The sequence below is a fragment of the Watersipora subatra genome, chromosome 3, assembly GCF_963576615.1.
Source record: "Watersipora subatra chromosome 3, tzWatSuba1.1, whole genome shotgun sequence".
NCBI classification, from domain to species: domain Eukaryota; kingdom Metazoa; phylum Bryozoa; class Gymnolaemata; order Cheilostomatida; family Watersiporidae; genus Watersipora; species Watersipora subatra.
In genome coordinates, this window is record NC_088710.1 from 59,829,778 (window position 1) to 59,847,629 (window position 17,852).

At 36.0% G+C, this 17,852-nt stretch overlaps 2 protein-coding genes across 3 annotated transcripts in view; both read right to left on the reverse strand.

Annotated features, from left to right (window-relative positions):
• LOC137392122 (protein mono-ADP-ribosyltransferase PARP14-like) overlaps positions 1-8,261 on the reverse strand; it is a 47,843-nt gene extending 39,582 nt beyond the window's left edge. For both annotated transcript variants that reach the window (XM_068078751.1, XM_068078750.1), the window contains exons 1-7: positions 8,146-8,261; positions 7,942-8,058; positions 7,300-7,650; positions 6,517-6,792; positions 6,154-6,291; positions 5,867-6,061; positions 2,356-2,610 (exon numbers count right to left, since the gene is read on the reverse strand). In XM_068078751.1, coding sequence (XP_067934852.1) covers positions 2,356-2,610; positions 5,867-6,061; positions 6,154-6,291; positions 6,517-6,792; positions 7,300-7,561 — 1,126 coding nt within the window. In that variant the 5' untranslated portion in view covers positions 7,562-7,650; positions 7,942-8,058; positions 8,146-8,261. The remainder of the gene's footprint in view (positions 1-2,355; positions 2,611-5,866; positions 6,062-6,153; positions 6,292-6,516; positions 6,793-7,299; positions 7,651-7,941; positions 8,059-8,145) is intronic.
• Positions 7,937-17,098, reverse strand: LOC137390809 (uncharacterized). The gene is made up of 17 exons (XM_068077125.1): positions 16,897-17,098; positions 15,049-15,150; positions 14,647-14,775; positions 13,975-14,115; positions 13,545-13,778; positions 13,188-13,328; positions 12,860-13,069; positions 12,109-12,279; positions 11,801-11,884; positions 11,500-11,661; positions 10,830-10,964; positions 10,615-10,740; positions 9,370-9,549; positions 9,099-9,260; positions 8,926-9,009; positions 8,146-8,298; positions 7,937-8,058 (listed from the first exon to the last, which is right to left on the reverse strand). The coding sequence occupies exons 1-17, from the start codon at positions 17,096-17,098 to the stop codon at positions 7,937-7,939; spliced, it is 2,538 nt and encodes an 845-aa protein (XP_067933226.1).
• Positions 17,099-17,852: the final 754 nt, after the last annotated feature.

Below are 17,852 nucleotides of genomic sequence, written 5' to 3' on the forward strand. Positions count from 1 at the left end.
GCATAGAAGTGTATGGGTATAAAAAAGGTTACTATTTCAGCAGAAGCTATCCATCAAAACGTTGAATACGACGATACTGGTACCTTTCTATACTGGTACAAATGTAAAAGTGAAATACCGTACTGTCTTTGTCTGATCGAACGGAGAAATAATGTCGAGGCTCTTTCCGCGGAAACAATATAATTGTCCGCATGAGAAGAATTGGCAATTACTATATCCCAGATATAGTAATTGAATCTTACAAAAATTATTTCTTAACAGGGGCATCGTAATGCATGGGCGGATTGGCAGAATAATCAGCGTGCACTATAGCTGGAATGACAGACATATCCACATACATGTACTTTGAGAAATATATACGTACATGTATATACCAGCTGCGCTACCCGGCGTTGCTTGAGTAATAAAAAAATCTTTGGACAGACAATTGATTTGTGTTTAACATATACCAACATTTGGCAGTCTAACTTTCAAACTACATATCATGAGAAAAGTGTTTTGTGCAAGGACAACTAAATTAAACATAAATAAAACAACTGTAAACAAATTTTCAAACAACTGTAAATTTAAAATTTCATAACTTTCAGCGACGTATAGCTTTTAACAACGTACAGTGGAGCCTTGGTTCTCGAACATAATCCGTTTCTGAAGGTTGTTATGTATTACCCATTAAGTTAGGTTATGTGTTAGGTTGTTCTAGCATTGCTAACCAAGTTTTTCGAGACCCGAAACAATTTTTCCCATTAAAATAAAATTATGTAGATTTAATCTGCTCCAAGGTGAGAAAAACTTTGGTAAAGTATTTTTTCAACATTTTACACTATAAGCTGTACTGTGTACTGCATACTACAAATAGAAATGGGTAGATATAGATTGTGTTTAATTTTAATAAAATGTTTTCTATTTATGATGATGGAAAAAAACAAAAGTAAACATTTCGTACGTTTGGCTCTTAAAACATCAAAAACATTAAAAGTTAAGCTACTATATTAAAAATTCCAAAAATTGATAATGAAACAGCATAAAATGCAACAGATCAGTTACATCAAATATCGTAGAAAAAATATAAACAGCAATGACACATTCACTTTACATCTTTAAAGGAGAATCCTCCTCCGAAAACAATTTAGGGTAACTCGGCTGGAAGAGTTGTCTCGCTAGCAAAATTCTTCAGTAGAGGAGACGTCGTCCCAAATGTTTTCTTCCTTTTTGTAAGGAATTTATGAAGCGTAAAATGCTTATCGTTTCCATGCCTTTCCGGAGCTTTGCTAATTGCATAGCGCATGCTCTGGTTTAGTCGAGAACCGAATTTATGTTCAAGCTCTGAGACGACCAAATCTCAAAATATTTGGTGAAAAACCTAAGGCTAAAATAAGTAGCACACGCGTGGTGTATCTATTATATGAAAAAATATCTGATCACTATGGCGTTCTAACTCAGTGGTAAAGCATCTGGATAAAACACTCGTCGATGCGAAAATCGCCGTGAGTTCAAATCCATCAGAATGCGGAATATCAATATCAAGATTTTAAGATCTATAGCCGGAATACAGACAGGCATACGACATAAAACATACTTTGAGATATATACACTAGCTGAGCTACCCGGCGTTGCCCGAGTAATAAAACAGTCTTTGGTGAGAAAATTGATTTTTACTTAACATACAACAACATTTGCCATTCTTGCCAACTTTCAAATTACATATCATGAGAAAATTTTAGTAAGCTAACTAATGACAATCACTCGCACAATCACCCTACTTAGTACACAAAGCCTGGGTATTTGCTCTCATATAATGATTTATATCCAGAAGCTAGCGACCCAATCTCGTTGGCCTAATGGATACGGTGTTAGACTTGTGAATGGTAGGGTCTGAGATCAAATCTTCTTCGGTACGGATTCTTTATCTCAAGATTTTAATAGCTATAACCGGAATGATACACATACTTTGATATATACATAACTAAATTGTTAATCTGATAAACGGCGTATACATGGTTAATACACTTTATTACATATTTAAATACAAATTTTTTTGTTTCTGCATGCCTTAGATCTGTGGATCTACACAAATTACTTGTTTTCTGTTAAAAAAATCAAATTTGAATCTGCAAACAGGATTTGTTGAATATTGAATACCTATGTTAATTTTTAATTCACAAGTCACTCAGCATCGTGTAAGAGTGTCAACTAGATGTCAGGATTCTGTTAGCTGGCCTCCTCCACATTTTTGGAATGTACAAAACAAAGGTAGGGGCAGGGAAAGGCGCCATTCTTTAGTATCACAAGTAACAATAGTATGGACAAGTAAAATCACTTGAGATAGCCATTAAACGTTAACGCTGCCACACTTACCAATCTTGTTTTTGAATAAAGCAACAGCTCTTGTTTGACTGTTGTTGAAGAACATTTCTGTGACCACGGTACTGGTCAAAGCAGAAAGATAGAACTTCAATGTCTCAGGATCAAGTTCACTATCCAGTCCAGATACTCTCAGCTTGCGTTCATCATGCTGCTTCGTGAACCAAGGTAGCTCGAGCTCCAAGTCAAGAGCAATACTCTTATGCTGAAGCCCGTTTTGTTTATAGAACTCATACACCCGCTCAGCAACTGAAATAAAGAATATAGAGTTTTGATCACCTCACAATGGCTAAATACCGCATTATGTTTAGACTAATATACAGATTTACAAGAGATACATTATATCTATACAATGTTACATACATACATCTCTTGTATTCATATTGTATACCAGAGATACAAGATCTATTGTATACAACAGATCTTCTAAATAAATGAGCAGACAACATGTTATATGTAGCTGTAGCCTAAATCTTCTATATATACATTTCTCAAAGTATGTCATATATTTGTCGTTCCGGCTATAGATCTTAAAATCTTGGAATAAAGAGTCCGTACCAAAGAAGATTCAATCTCAGACTCCGCCTTGCACCAGTTCAACGCCCTACCCACTAGACTAAAGAAATTGAATTGCTAGCTTGCCATTATAAGTCATTACATGAAAGCAAATACCCAACAGCTTTGCGTATGATGCGGGTCATAGCATAACGTTACGAGAAGCTGTTCGCTCACATTATTAAATGTGCAGGCTAATAGCGAGCAACTCTCACTACTTCTCATTGTTTATAAAACAAAACACTTTTCTCATGATACGTAGTTTGAAAGTTAGAATGGCAAATGTTGTAATATGTTAAATAAAAATCAATTTTCTGTCCAAAAACTTTTCTATTACCCAAGCAATGCCGGGTAGCACAGCTAGTTAGTTATATTATAAATAGCTTTGCACGGTGTATACTACACCATTTTACAGGAAGTATGTACTTGATATGCTGCCGCATTTTTATCGGTAAAAACAATAACAACAGAATGTCATCAATAGAAAACTACTGCAATAACACTAACAAGTTATGATAATAAAATTAAATGGTTTTATATCAAAGAGCATGCTACGGTACCCTGAATATTGCTGCCATGTAAGTTTTAATGTAATACAAACAGTATCGTTCACAAAACCAATTTTTTTAGCAATATGCCAGTGGCATGACAATACTTTGTGAACAGATATATTCACATAGGAGCTTAGAGCAAATAAATAAGTTATCTTCTACATTTATAGAATTTATGCTTGAAAAAACTAAGTTCAAAATATGGAAATAACCAAAGATTATACAGCACTTCCAGACGAGTGCCTCCTCTCTGAAGATAATTCTATTTACATATAAGTTTGCACTACCATCTGTATGTAATACCATCTGTATGTACTACCATCTGTATGTACTACCATCTGTATGTACTACCATCTGTATGTACTACCATCTGTATGTACTACCATCAGTATGTACTACCATCTGTATGTACTACCATCAGTATGTACTACCATCTGTATGTACTACCATCAGTATGTACTACCATCTGTATGTACTACCATCTGTATGTACTACCATCAGTATGTACTACCATCTGTATGTACTACCATTTGTATGTACTACCAACTGTATGTACTACCATCTGTGTGTACCACCATCTGTATATACTACCGTCTGTATGTACTACCGTCTGTGTGTACTACCATCTGTATGTACTACCATCTGTATGTACTACCATCTGTATGTACTACCATCTGTATGTACTACCATCAGTATGTACTACCATCTGTATGTACTACCATCTGTATGTACTACCATCAGTATGTACTACCATCTGTATGTACTACCATCTGTATGTACTACCATCAGTATGTACTACCATCTGTATGTACTACTATCTGTATGTACTACCATCTGTATGTACTACCATCTGTATGTATTACCATCTGTATGTACTACCATCTGTATGTACTACCATCTATATGTACTACCATCAGTATGTACTACCATCTGTGTGTGTACTACCATCAATATGTACTATCATCTGTATGTACTACCATCAATATGTAGTACCCTCAGTATGTACTACCATCTGTATGTACTACCATCTGTATGTACCACCATCTGTATGTACTACTATCTGTATGTGCTACCATATGTGTGTACTACCATCGGCATGTACGACTGTCTGTGTGTACTACCATCAGTATGTACTACCATCTATATGTATTACCATCAGTATGAACTACCGTCTGTGTGTACTACCATCGGAATGTACTATCATTCGAGTATCGAGTAATTACCCTCAATTGGCCCATGATATAATATCAAACGGAAATTTTATATAATCAAATATACATTAGAGCTGTTCAGCAGATTATACTGTGTCCCTAATACTACAAATCCTACAATGCTTTGTTAATATGTTGGTGCGCAGTCATAACCATTGTGGCTAGTTTAGCTTTTTGGTGCTATATCTAGCTCACATTTCTCAAAAGCAAAGCCAGCGAGAAGGGTTTTACGGCCCATAATGATGTTGATGTATTATTAAAGTGGTCACCAGACTGCAGCAAACCCACAGCCTGCAAGTGCAACAATGTTAAATTTCCCACAATGCCTTGTAACGTACCGAGCAATCGTCCACTTCATTTCTATATATACTAGCACCCTGGTGTTCTGGTGTGCCGTGAGAAATCATCAAGTGTGTCAATAAAGTACAGAGAATAAGTGTGTGCACAACTAAACACAACTATGTGACTCTCAACTACTGGATTATGGCTGATTAGTGCAGATGTTCGAGTGTCAGTCTACCAGAATGTCACAATTTCAATTTCTGTAAATAACAATATTTTATCCTAACCTTTAACCCTGACTTCAGACAGACGAACTGACATGGCATTTATTATAGTCGCAATTATTACAGCCGTCATCAGATCAACCGTAAAGTTAACTTTTAGATACCAATGAAAATGACAAGACAAAAAATCAACACTGAGAACAGATGTTTCAAACAATGTGTAAATCGAAGTGCATGTTTATGGAGATAGCTGGAAAAATCAGTGTGGAAAAATTGCCGTTAGTATTTTCTTCTTTGAGGTAAATCTAGCACACTTTGGCTAAAAGAGAAATATAGGCCTTTGTGCTCTTAATCTGTGCCTTTTATTTGATATTCATGTTATGGGAATTTTTATCAAGTAATTTTATCTTTTATGCTTTTTAAAAATTGAAGATTACTGACCGCCCAAACGAAAAATATTGCTTTATTCATCTGATCATATTGGATTGTATTTCTTAGATTTTTAGTAGGTTGAATTTGCTTCCCTTGACTATATGCCATCATTTTGCTATTTTTTAATGAGCATTCTATCAGTCCGAGTCTCAGCTTGTAGTCTGCTTAAATAAATAATGAGCGGACAACATATTACGGTATATGTAGCTCTAGTTTAAAAGTATCAATTAAATATATCTGTATTGCTTACTTCCTTCCTCCTCATAGATCACTCGCACAGACGATGTTCCAGAAGCTTTGCCTGGCAGAAGTTTCCAGGATTCGATAGGACCACCTTCTGAGCGTCTTCGGTGAGACATAAACAGTTCCAATACCTCCATTTCTATCTCTTGGTCATCAACATCATTTATTAGGAGAACGGCTTTCTTTTGGTCATCAGAATGCTCTACAAATATTGTTGTGGTAGATGCAGAAAGACTGGGTAAAGAGTTAAAATTGGAGATAGAGTGTGAAAAGTCATTACAAATTAGTGGTTACCTCTCCTTTGGTTCCGTTCTGGTGGATAATTTTGGATGCCTTGTGGGCTGCACATTCCAAGCTCAGGGTAGTAAGCAGCAACATCAAATTTCCACTTTCTAAGCTTGTATGAGTTGCGTTTCAGCACACTAAGAGCGGCTGTAAAATGGAGAGTGTGAATTGATATGCAAGAGAATAAAAGCATAGCAGGAAATGAATGATTGATAGTCAAGTTGAACTCCTCCTTAGTACTAAGTATGAAACTTGATATAAATAACCATCTCATTCCTATCAATTGTTAATTTAAACCAGAGCATTCTGTGAATACAACCAGAGCATTCTGTGAATACAACCAAAGCTACATCTGTAGCCTTAACAACCAACCCTCTGTGGTGTGATAAGTGATGATATACACACACTGCCCATCAGATGAAGTCAACAGCTTGACATTTGCCACATCGAGATTGGTTTTTACACACATGTACTTGGTAGAACTGAAGAATGACTCCAGTGTGAACTCGTCGATGGTATTACTGCCTTTCTCCAGGTCTGAAGCTTTCACCTGAACATTTGTAACTGGTGGTAACTTTCCTATCGATAGCCTTTCTCCACGAAGATGGAAATGGGGATTGTCAGCCATTTCCTGTAGCATACTTCTTTCTGGAAAGTTAAGATTTATTGGTTGGCATATTTCCCGTGTTATTCGGAAAAGATAATATAGAGTTATGTCAGCGAAGATAAATGTGGCAGCTCCAGACTTGTAGTGACCAGAGTTTCTCTCCGAATTAAATGTGACAAAATGAATGCATCAAGATGATGTTGTAAGATATGCTCTTAAGAACTATTTCTCTACATATGAAACGTAATTTACACAGATTAAATTTACTGTTAATTAAAGTTAATTTAAATTTATTTACATAAATTTACACAGGAATTAAACTTGTTAACCTGAAACAAAGCCATGCTACTTTCATGAACGTTTCTAGGAAATATCTTTAATCCTGTTAAACCCATTGTTGCATATACAAACATAAGAACAGACAATTTTAAGTTACTCCGACAGCAGTAAACTGATGAACGACGAGTCATATGAGAGAGAATAGCTGACAATGGAGATAAGTTATGGAAAAATTGCTAATAGTGTAGGAGTGCGAACAGATGACTAACCAATACTGCAGCGTCCAGGAATCCTAACCATAGCCTTCTCTTCATCAATGGACAATTGTACACTCAGTGGCCAGACACCGAGGAGAGACTTCACCCAAAAGTAGATGGTCTGGTGGTCAACATCTACGAGGTTAGACACGAACAGGTTTGTGCTTGTCAGCTGGTCAAGATCATCTTCCTGTTGGACTTCAGCCAATAAGTTTGTTGATTGATTGGCCAATGGGCTCTTGGACATGCCGTCTGGTTCAGCCCCCTTAGGCATTCCTACAGAGATGTTTTTCTTGGCCAAACTTGACGAATTAGAGCCCGACAAAGTCAGACTCTGAGAATTCTGAGGAGAATCTCTGGCATCTTCAGTTAAAAATAAACAAACTTTATAAATACATATATTTTAAAGAAGTACAAGTTTTGCAAAATAATTACTCAGAACAAAGTGGAGTATATATAAATTTGGATATAACGAAGCAAACTTTTGCCATATATGATGCCTAATGAGTGTAGGTACACGAAACAGTTTGTGACTTGGATGGACTTCAATATTAAAAGCTATAGATATCGGCGCCATATGTATGAATCAAGGAAAATTTTCTCCAAAATCTTTTCTCTCCTCCAGTCAAGAAGCTGAGTGACACGCCTCCTAACCTTTATAACTGTTATCATCAGAAGAACTTTCATCATCTGATTCCTCCACGAATGACACTTTGACTTGTACTCCACCAATGAGTTCATGCCTTCCTCTTGACGCAAACCTTGCAGCAACTAGAAACACAACATATTGCGCACTCAGATTTATTGCTTGAAATATTCATACCAGATAACTATTATAATTTTTAACTGGAAACCAACCTGAATAGCTGTTAAACTCAAGGATGGCCTCGCTGCGACCAATGGAGGAAATGGTAACATCTGACTTGTAAGAACTCAGCTTACCAAACGTCTCATTCACTACTCTCTTACTAAGTTTGCCCGAGTCAACCCGGCTTATGCTGACAGTCTTACCTATAAATAGAAGAAATGTGTACAATATAGTTATACTAGCTGTGCCACCCGGCGTTGCCCTTGTAATAGACGAGTATTTGGACAGAAAATTGATTTGTATTTAACATATAACAACATTTGCCATTCTAACTTTCAAACTACATATCATGAGAAAAGTTTTTTGTCTTATAAACAATGAGAAGTAGTGAGAGTTTTGCTATTAGGCAGTTTAATAATGTGAGCGAACAGCTTCTCGTGACGTTATGCTATGACCCGCGTCACACGCAAAGCAGTTAGGTTTTGCTCTGATATAATGTCTTATATTGGCAAACTAGCGATTTGACTTCCGTAGTCTTGTGGTCAAGGCGTCAGACTGGTGAATGGCTTGGTCCGAGATCGAGTCCTCTTCAGTACGGAATATTTATTCCAAGATTTTAAGATCTATAGCCGGATATCTGATGGCCACACGATTTTGAGAAATACATATATAGATAGGTCAAATGAAATGCAAAAACCTAGATACTTTGGCTAGGTAACATAAAACTTAACTTTGAGAGATCTAGAATATATCAAAATAATTCCATCACTAAAACTGCATCTAATCAATATTGCCAGTATCTTTGTAGCTAATAGAAGCTAAATACTAACCGGTAACTCCTGGGGTTATACTGAATTTAGTTTTCTCTCCATGTGATTTGAGTTCATGCTCAGCTGCCATCAGTTTCGTGATATCTGAAATGATGTGGCACATTATAGCTTTATCCAAAAACATTTATTTGATGAAGCGGAAATGTCAGTCACCCATGGATACTATGTCTTACCTGGATGAGAAAAGTCAAACCTAAAGACCTCCTCTACGGCATCATGTGACTGAGCGAACGTAGTTTGCCCTCTGTGTCCAAGAAGTTTTTTGAAGTAGGGTATGAATTTAGTGTACGTGTCTTGGGGGGTATCTTTAACTTTTATCTTGATCACAACGTGGGCTAGAAAAGAGATGAGTACAAACATGGCCAAAAACATGTCTTCAATATCAGATATGATAGAACTAGATTACGTAACTGATATATACTAGATAATTCAGAGAAGACTCACTAGGCTTTTCTTTTGGATCGAATATATGCTCTCCCGTCAGCTCCTCCTCATCAGACTCATCAGATGCCTCCTCATCTACTCTCAGACTCTCCTCCATCTTGACGTCAGGTCTGTACAGACTCACATTCATTTTTGAGTTCAAGTATTTGATGACCTTCTGGTCTGCTATGTCTCGAGCAGCTAAAATAAGCACATTAGAGCAATACTGTTTCCATCTAAATGAGACAGAAAACAGAAAATCGAATGTGGTTTATGTTTATAGTGCTATTTATATGGTTTCATTTTATAAACCTAAACCTTTGTTAGCTCACTATAACATTATTCCTAGTTGAAGTTAAAGCAAGGGTGTAAATTACATGTAATGAATTTCATTAAAAAAAGACTATCTGACAAGAACAAATTTTTTTCTAAATAATTAAAGTTGGTTCATTTTTACCTATACTTTGTTACTTTATTAAAAAAACCTGTGCGTTTTCTCATACTACTTACACTAGTCTACACTACTACTCACACTAGTCTATACTACTACTACTCACACTAGTCTATACTACTACTACTACTCACACTAGTCTACACTACTACTACTACTCACACTAGTCTATACTACTACTACTCACACTAATCTACACTACTACTCACACTAGTCTATAGTACTACTACTCACACTAGTCTATACTATTACTACTCATAATAGATCTCTTCAGATTCATAACTGTAAAACAAAGAGAAGCTATGAAGCATTTTGTAATATTATTCAAAGACAAGAACTAAGCTATATGAAAAAAACTGTGTACATGTTTACTAATTTACAAACTCGAAAGGCTTTGAAAAATTTGATGTCATATGTCTACATCAGAATACAATTGAAATGTTGAGTCATCATATGTCTACATCAGAATAGACTTGGAATGTTGAGTCATCATATGTCTACATCAGAATACACTTGGAATGTTGAGTCAAACTTTTGGTTAAATTTCAAATAAATGTCAAAAGCATTTTGTGTGTTAAGATGGTCATAAGTTGCTGGCTGACTGCACTTGTGCATTTACTGTTTTGTTTAATTTGAAAACAGTATATATAAAAATATATGAAATTAAATACACTTTGATAATTTCGAAAAGCAGTTTAGATTCATAACAATTTATATAGACTCTGAGTGTAACTTCGTTTTTAAATAATACAATATCGCTAAATTTTAAAAACGCCTCCTGAAGTTAGGGAATATGAAATGGTACAACCTCCTACCTTTACTGCTAGTGTACTCAACCAGGTATTCTCCTTCTGCCACCTGGTCCATAAGTACTCCTTTTGTTTTTGTTGTGACAAGCTTTTGAAGTATAGTCTTCGGTGCAGTACTGGACACAAGTAAAACTGAAATATGGAAAAGTGTTGATAAACTGTGGTGAATCATATAAACTGTGCAATACGAAACTCAACAAGAGAAGTTTATATCAGCCTACCACTGTCAGTTATCTCTGAAGAAGAGGAATCCATGCGCGAGACACTAGGAGGCAATTCTTCAATAGAGAATGAGGCCTCCAGTACTATCTTGTTGTCCAGAGTATGCTCTCCTATCTGCACCACTCGAGCAGCAACTGTTAGAGAGAGAGTCATGATCGGTCATAAAATACTAAAGTTATCTTTGACATGTTGAACTTCACTTCATGGCTTTCTACCACCTTTATTTCTACGAGTATCATGAGTTCACTCTAAATAGAGGATAAATCCATACTGTGTAATAAGAGGCCTAAACTACTATTACTAGCTACTTGCATTTGGCTCTGTACAAACAGCTTACTATATGTTTCTATGTTGTGTTATCGGTCAGTTTAATTTACATGCAATCAAACACTTTAAAACCATTCTCATCATAATATTCAACTATATTCTACCTTCACCTAGTTTAAAGATTACAATGTATGTGAACTTGGAAGGGATCTTCTCTGAAGTTTTAGCAATAAGGACAAGTGTTCATATACTCATATATGCAATAGAAAGCTTGATTAGATAGCACATTGATATATGTTAGTGGAACAGTTTGTATAATACTTGTATAAAAGGTGACTAGTGAGTAGGAGAAGCATACAAAATCTTCTAAAGCAAAAGAGTAACTAAACACAAAGCAGTTACCTGAGCAGGTGTCCAGAGTAATATTAGCTCTGTTTTTATATGGCCCATGAATTGTAAGCTGGGAGGAAAATGGACTGTCCAAACCAAAGCACTTGATCAAGCTTGTCCGACTAAGTCCAAAAGTACCTGGGTTCTTCACCACTTTTAATGCTACTGTTTTGCCTGCAAGTTGATAACAAACTCTCTTCAAACAAGCAATAAGTAGTTAATGGGCAAGTTATGATAGTGCATTATCCGGGCACAAGACAGCCGCTTAATGTACAGGCATAACAACATGATTCCTCTTTAGTTAAAATCATACCTGTGGTTGCCATTGTCAAAGTCAAAGTTGAATCGTCATCATCTTCAACAAGGATCTGCTTATTACTCATCAGTGTGGCTATCTCTAAAAGAAAAAACTGAAAGAGTGATACAACCAGTAATAATATATCTCAACCTGTCATAATTGAATGTTATTGTGTTTCAATGTTTTCATGTTTGGCAGTGCTTTATGAAAAAGGGAAGGTGAACAAAGGATTGCTAACAATGATACTAGTGTGTAAAATCTTGTCTCTTGTAAGACAAGCAAAGCTGCCTCATCTTATTCATATTTGCACTGAAATCATTTACCTTTTGGATCGAAGTCAAGCCGAAACACATTCTTTGTCACATCATAAGATTGGTTGAATGTAGTGAGTTGCCGATCTTCCCCAAAAATATCTTGGAAGTGAATACAAAGCAGCTGGTACATGTCCATTACCTCATAATCAGGAAGGAGGTCCACTTCAATGTGAGTAGCATCTGTGCAATAGAGCATAATGAGTGAAACAATTGACCGCACACATATGTATAGTAAGAGGGTAGTTAATATTGCAAATATCCTACAGCAGCGCATAAGGTTGTCCTCTGCCGGTAGTTTAAGTGCTCTAAACAACCTGATCCAACTTGCAATAAGAAGTAAACAAAATGGCAATATTTTGCGTGTTTTCTACAGGAAAAATGTAAACAAGAGCTAAATGAAAGCCAGTTGTTGCAACTCTTCTTTGGGTATGGATACCGAAAAGTTTAGATTGAAGCCTGACTGCAGCATAAGAATCTGTTGAGCGATCATCAAATGTCAAACATGATTTATTCAGTTTCAATAATCAGTGTATTTGACATTAATGTTGATGATCAGTCAACAGTTCCATATGTTGCAGTCAGGCTTCTATCTGAACTTTTGGGTATTCATAGCAACAAGATTAACAAAGAAAATCAGCATTTTCTGAAGTGACAATAAAGGCAGTCTAGTACTCTGTTATATCTTCAGCTGTTACATATTATTCAGAACCTGACAGCTTACAACTGAACTTAGAAATAGTCTGAACAATACTAAGCTCACTTGATGTTGATGGATGAGAAATGCTTGTATTAAATGAAGCTGAGGGTGTGCTCCCAAACTTAGGGAAAAAAGGAGAAGAAACCGCTGTGACACTGTCCTGATTAGGTGAGGGCTGTCGAGTCTGTTTCAATTTGTTCTGATGTTCCGGAGTAAGTGAGGATTGAGGTGATGTGCGAGAGAGGGTCAATGATGCAGGGGGTGAAGCTACAACTACAACATCTGAGTATGGAGATGAAGAACCATTTACATTTGTCATGGTTTGTGTCTGTTACCTAAACAAGGATAAGCTTTACCTTATGAATGATGCAACAATAAATGTATAATATACCAGAACATGACGTCTCTACTCTACTGTCTTTCTTGTCAGAACATGATGTCTTATCAGGACTGTCTCTCACATACAGTTGAACTTGCACTTTGTGTTGCGGTGTTATGGCTACCACTTGCTCCGTTGCCAAAGCTTCTGCAGCTACAAAAGACCGACAGCAATTATAACAATGATTATAAAGATAGATATGCGACTGGAAGAAACTCAGTTATTCATCAACCAAAGTATTTGTAGACTCCCACAAACTACGACGATAGCAAAACACAGATAACAAGCAGACCAATAGCAATTGACTAGTATATATCTTATATTACTAATAACATGTAATAATATACTCCTTACCGAATTGTTGCTTACCTTCAGCACTGCTGAATGTGACAATGAATTGCAGTTTATCTGGAGTGAATATTTCACTGTTCTCAACTTCACCAAAATCCTTAAATGCCTTCTTGAACATTCTTTTGGTCATGGGCTTCTCTCCAATCACAAGGACATCTTTGATTGTATTAGACAGTTGCTCGATTGTAATGGTGGTTGATGAATCATCATCATCCAAAAGCTGCCTTGGATTTTCTAGGATTCGTTCAGCATCTAATAGAATATCACACATCATATACGCATAGAATTATAGAGATATAGACTTTTTACGCAGCTAATAAGATAATACACACCACAGGTTACATGTAAGATATTTCAGCTAGCACAGTAGACCAGTCAGTCACATATCTGTCAGATACACAGCGCTATTGAATTCAGTATAATTCTGATAATCATTGAGTTTACTAACCACTCTGAGAGAATTCTAACACAAAATATTTCTTTTCATCATCATAGTGAGATGCCTTGACACACGCCTGACAAGTTTCCTGGAAGTGCAGAACCAACTCAGCAATTTCCACATCGTCAGGGAACTCCGTGATAAGAATGGCTGCAAATAAAAAGTAACAGATTAGTTAAGATTGTCACAATGAGCATGTAGCATCTTTACCATAATCATCTGATCCTCGTCCATGTCAAAGTTGAGGCTATGTAAGAAAAGTGCTTTTGACTGAGAAAGTTTGCTAGAACAGTTCGCAATCAACCTACCCAAGCAGCACTCTTGGAGAAGTTATTTTGCTGTCTGTACACACAAAATTACGCATGTGGGTAACTCCACATAGCAATGTTTGATGTTTATGAACACACACATCACTCTTAACTGTTCTGATGAAGTTTTCAAACTTCCCAGTGTGCAATACTTCATTTGACTTTTTTTAGTTATGAGAGAAGCTGTTTCACTTAAATGTGGTTAGCATAAAACTGTATAGATCGGATTAGATGTTGAAATCGAGTTCATGTTCTTCATTAGATGCTTACAAACTATCATGTAATACATATACATAGACACATCTGTTAAAATCAATATTTAATCTGAGGTTCAATATAGATTTATTTGCTAGTATATATGTTTTATACTTACAGACATCCTTCATATCATCACCAGCTATAGAAGGTGCCCGACTATCATCTCCAGTTTCAGTAGAGTCTGCATAGTCTGACTGAGTAGACAGCAGACTAACTCTGTCAGAATTCAACTTGTCAAACTCACCTAACAAAAGTAGCAAGTATAAACCATGTGACTAGAGTGAGACAGTGAATAACATATTAATACAATTTATTACAATACACTCCCTTCATCTCTAACTTGGCTGTCTGTAGCAGAAGTACAGATTAAATATACAATTTAAATATCACTTTAGTAAAGCTTCTATTAGATATGTGAGACAGGAAATGTCATCCATGTACTCACTGACCATGTATAACCTTTCCATAGTGGTCAACTTGTAGAGACAACACAATACTGAGTAAGAAATATACTAACCTGACGTATTATACGGCTTAACCACCAACAAGCTGTCTGGACAGGATTCATCAGTAAAGATGTCTGTTAGATAGTGCTGCCGAGCACAAACTTTTTCTGAGCCTGCAAACAACAGCAAAATATTTACATAAAACTGTTTAAGTTTACCTGTTTTTGAAATATACGTGCGAGTTGATATCCATGAATGCTAATATGCCTGACAATCTTAATATATTGAGAAGAAATGTGTTGGGATATGCAAAGAATAGTATTTCATACTACTATCGAAGGTATAAGTAAAACAAGCAATATTACATAAAAAACTATTTAATGCACTCTGTGTTATAATAGCAAAATTAAGTTCAACTCTGGTCAAACAGAAAAACATGATTTTAAACACTGAAAATCTCCATTTCTTTGTTCTAAAAGTACACACAAGCAAAGTTTACTTATCACACTGTCCAGTGAACTCTCTACTAAGATGCGCAGCATAAGTATTCCCACGACTAAACACGAGCGGAGTGATTGTTTGAGAGATTTATCCCATGACCAAACACGAGTGGAGCAATTGTTTGAAATATATATGATAAATGCATGTGCACACAACTCATGAAAATTATTAATCAACAACGTCGCAAACCCTTGTACCGAAATCTCATCAACAAATTTAACCATTTTTCAATGGAGTCGTTTAAGTATAATAACGATACAAAACACATATAGACCTATTTAAATATGTTACCAAGTCTTTGAAAATTGTCGACAATATCCTAAAACTTACCCATCTGATCGGATTATACACATATAGACAGATTTATTTGGCCGAAATTCGCAATAAAAAACTTGACAAGCCTTTTTAATCAAAATTAAGACCGGCCAACGATACGCCAATAAAGCCGTGCGACAGATAGTAGAACTATTAAGGGCGAATTTCACGAGAAAAGCGTGCTCATTTCACCAGTCTATAGCATTGTCTAATTGCTGAAGGTTTCTAATATTTTTCTGTTTTTAATATCTTGCAAACATATTTAATTACAAGAATAATTATTTGATTTTATAAAATTATCATAAGAATGATTATTCGAATTTATTTGTCTGAAGTTTCTGTAATAAACATAGACCGTTTGAGGCGTAGACCGATTTGCATGTACGAATTTGTGGTACACAGTCTATCAGCCTGTTTTTTCCCAATTACTGAAGGTTTCATTAAATTATTTAAAACTTTAGCCAAAATTCTTTACATCTTATGTACAAGCTAGGGCCGAACTACAAAGCCCCTTTATGATGAAAACAATTTTTTATTTTGCTCCAGTTTGCAGAAAGCTTCCAGATGTGAGAACGCTCATACTTGCTTTCTGCTAGAACAACATTAAAACCATTCTACATTCAACACAACCAACTTTCAAACTGTGTATATTACACAGCAGCTTGCCATTTTACTTCTAATATTGCATTTCAGAGATATAATAAACATATTTCCTTTTTGCTACTGTTAAATTACATACATTACAGTAGGTTAGGCCTACAGCTTTAATTAATATTTATTTTATTGTTGTAAAACATAGGTTTGAGATAGTAGTCTCTGTCAATTTCTGCTGACAACTACTTTTTCAACAACCAGCACTACCCTTTTGTTTCCATTATCACTTATTCCATTATCAGGTCGTGGGCTGTATGACAGGGGAATTTCTAGTAGATATTCTTACGTAATACGTAGCTTACTTATTATTATGTATTCTGACGTAATACGATATTCTTACTACAATACGTAGCTCCGCTATTTTGTAGTGACATGACTATGTAAATGCTCCTTGAACAACCATTGTATCAGATACAAAGTATACATATATATATCACTGACTGACTTACACTGGACATCAGAAAATTTGACCAGAACTTCGATGACCTCATTGTTTTGATCTTTCACATACTCTGTCCGTTCAACTTCTCCTCCATCACTCTCTGCGCTTGAGTAGAGATATTCTAACAGCAGATCAGCCTTTTCACTATTTGTCGCTAAATCCGCAAGGTAGGAGTGAGCAACAGTGATTACACCTGGACCAGGATCCATAGACTACAAACTGACAAACATGTACTGTTACATGTCTCATCCTAACACTCACTGTTACACGTCTCATCCTAACACTCACTGTTACACGTCTCATCCTAACACTCACTGTTACACGTCTCATCATAATTCATAGCCTTGTTTGACATTAGTTAAATCACACCGTACCTGAATCGGTGGCAGGCTAATTTCAACAAAAACTATGACAACTTAAAATAATCGCTAGAATATCAATCGCTAGAGTCAATCGCTACTTTGAAAAGCTTTAAAGAGAAAGTAAATGCAACAAAACAAGCGAAGAATCTAAGTTGCATGCCTTCCAAGCTCTTACAGAGTGTTATAAATACAGTTTTGAATCAGCAGCGTAAACTAGAGTTAAAAATTGCATGCACTGATCCCGATCTGTTTGTGCAAATGTAACGGGTGCAGCAAAGAAGCATAGTCCAGAGTTATGGAAGCTGTTAATGTTATTCTCTAGCATCACAAAGCCTCACATACTTCTATGATTGCTCTTCTACTTGTCCAAAAAATTCCCTACTGATATATAACTTCACAATAGATCTTCTGAGCTGATAAGCCTTGAACTTTGATAGACCTACAATATTGGGATTGTTGAAAGCGTGAATGATAAGAACTCGGTATTTGCTTCAACCTTATCAGGTAGTCCTGTCTATAGATATATAATATCTGGCCCATCTCGCAACTTTACTGCTGCCTAAGGTGTTATACAGCTTTGAGCTAAAGCTTGTATTCTATA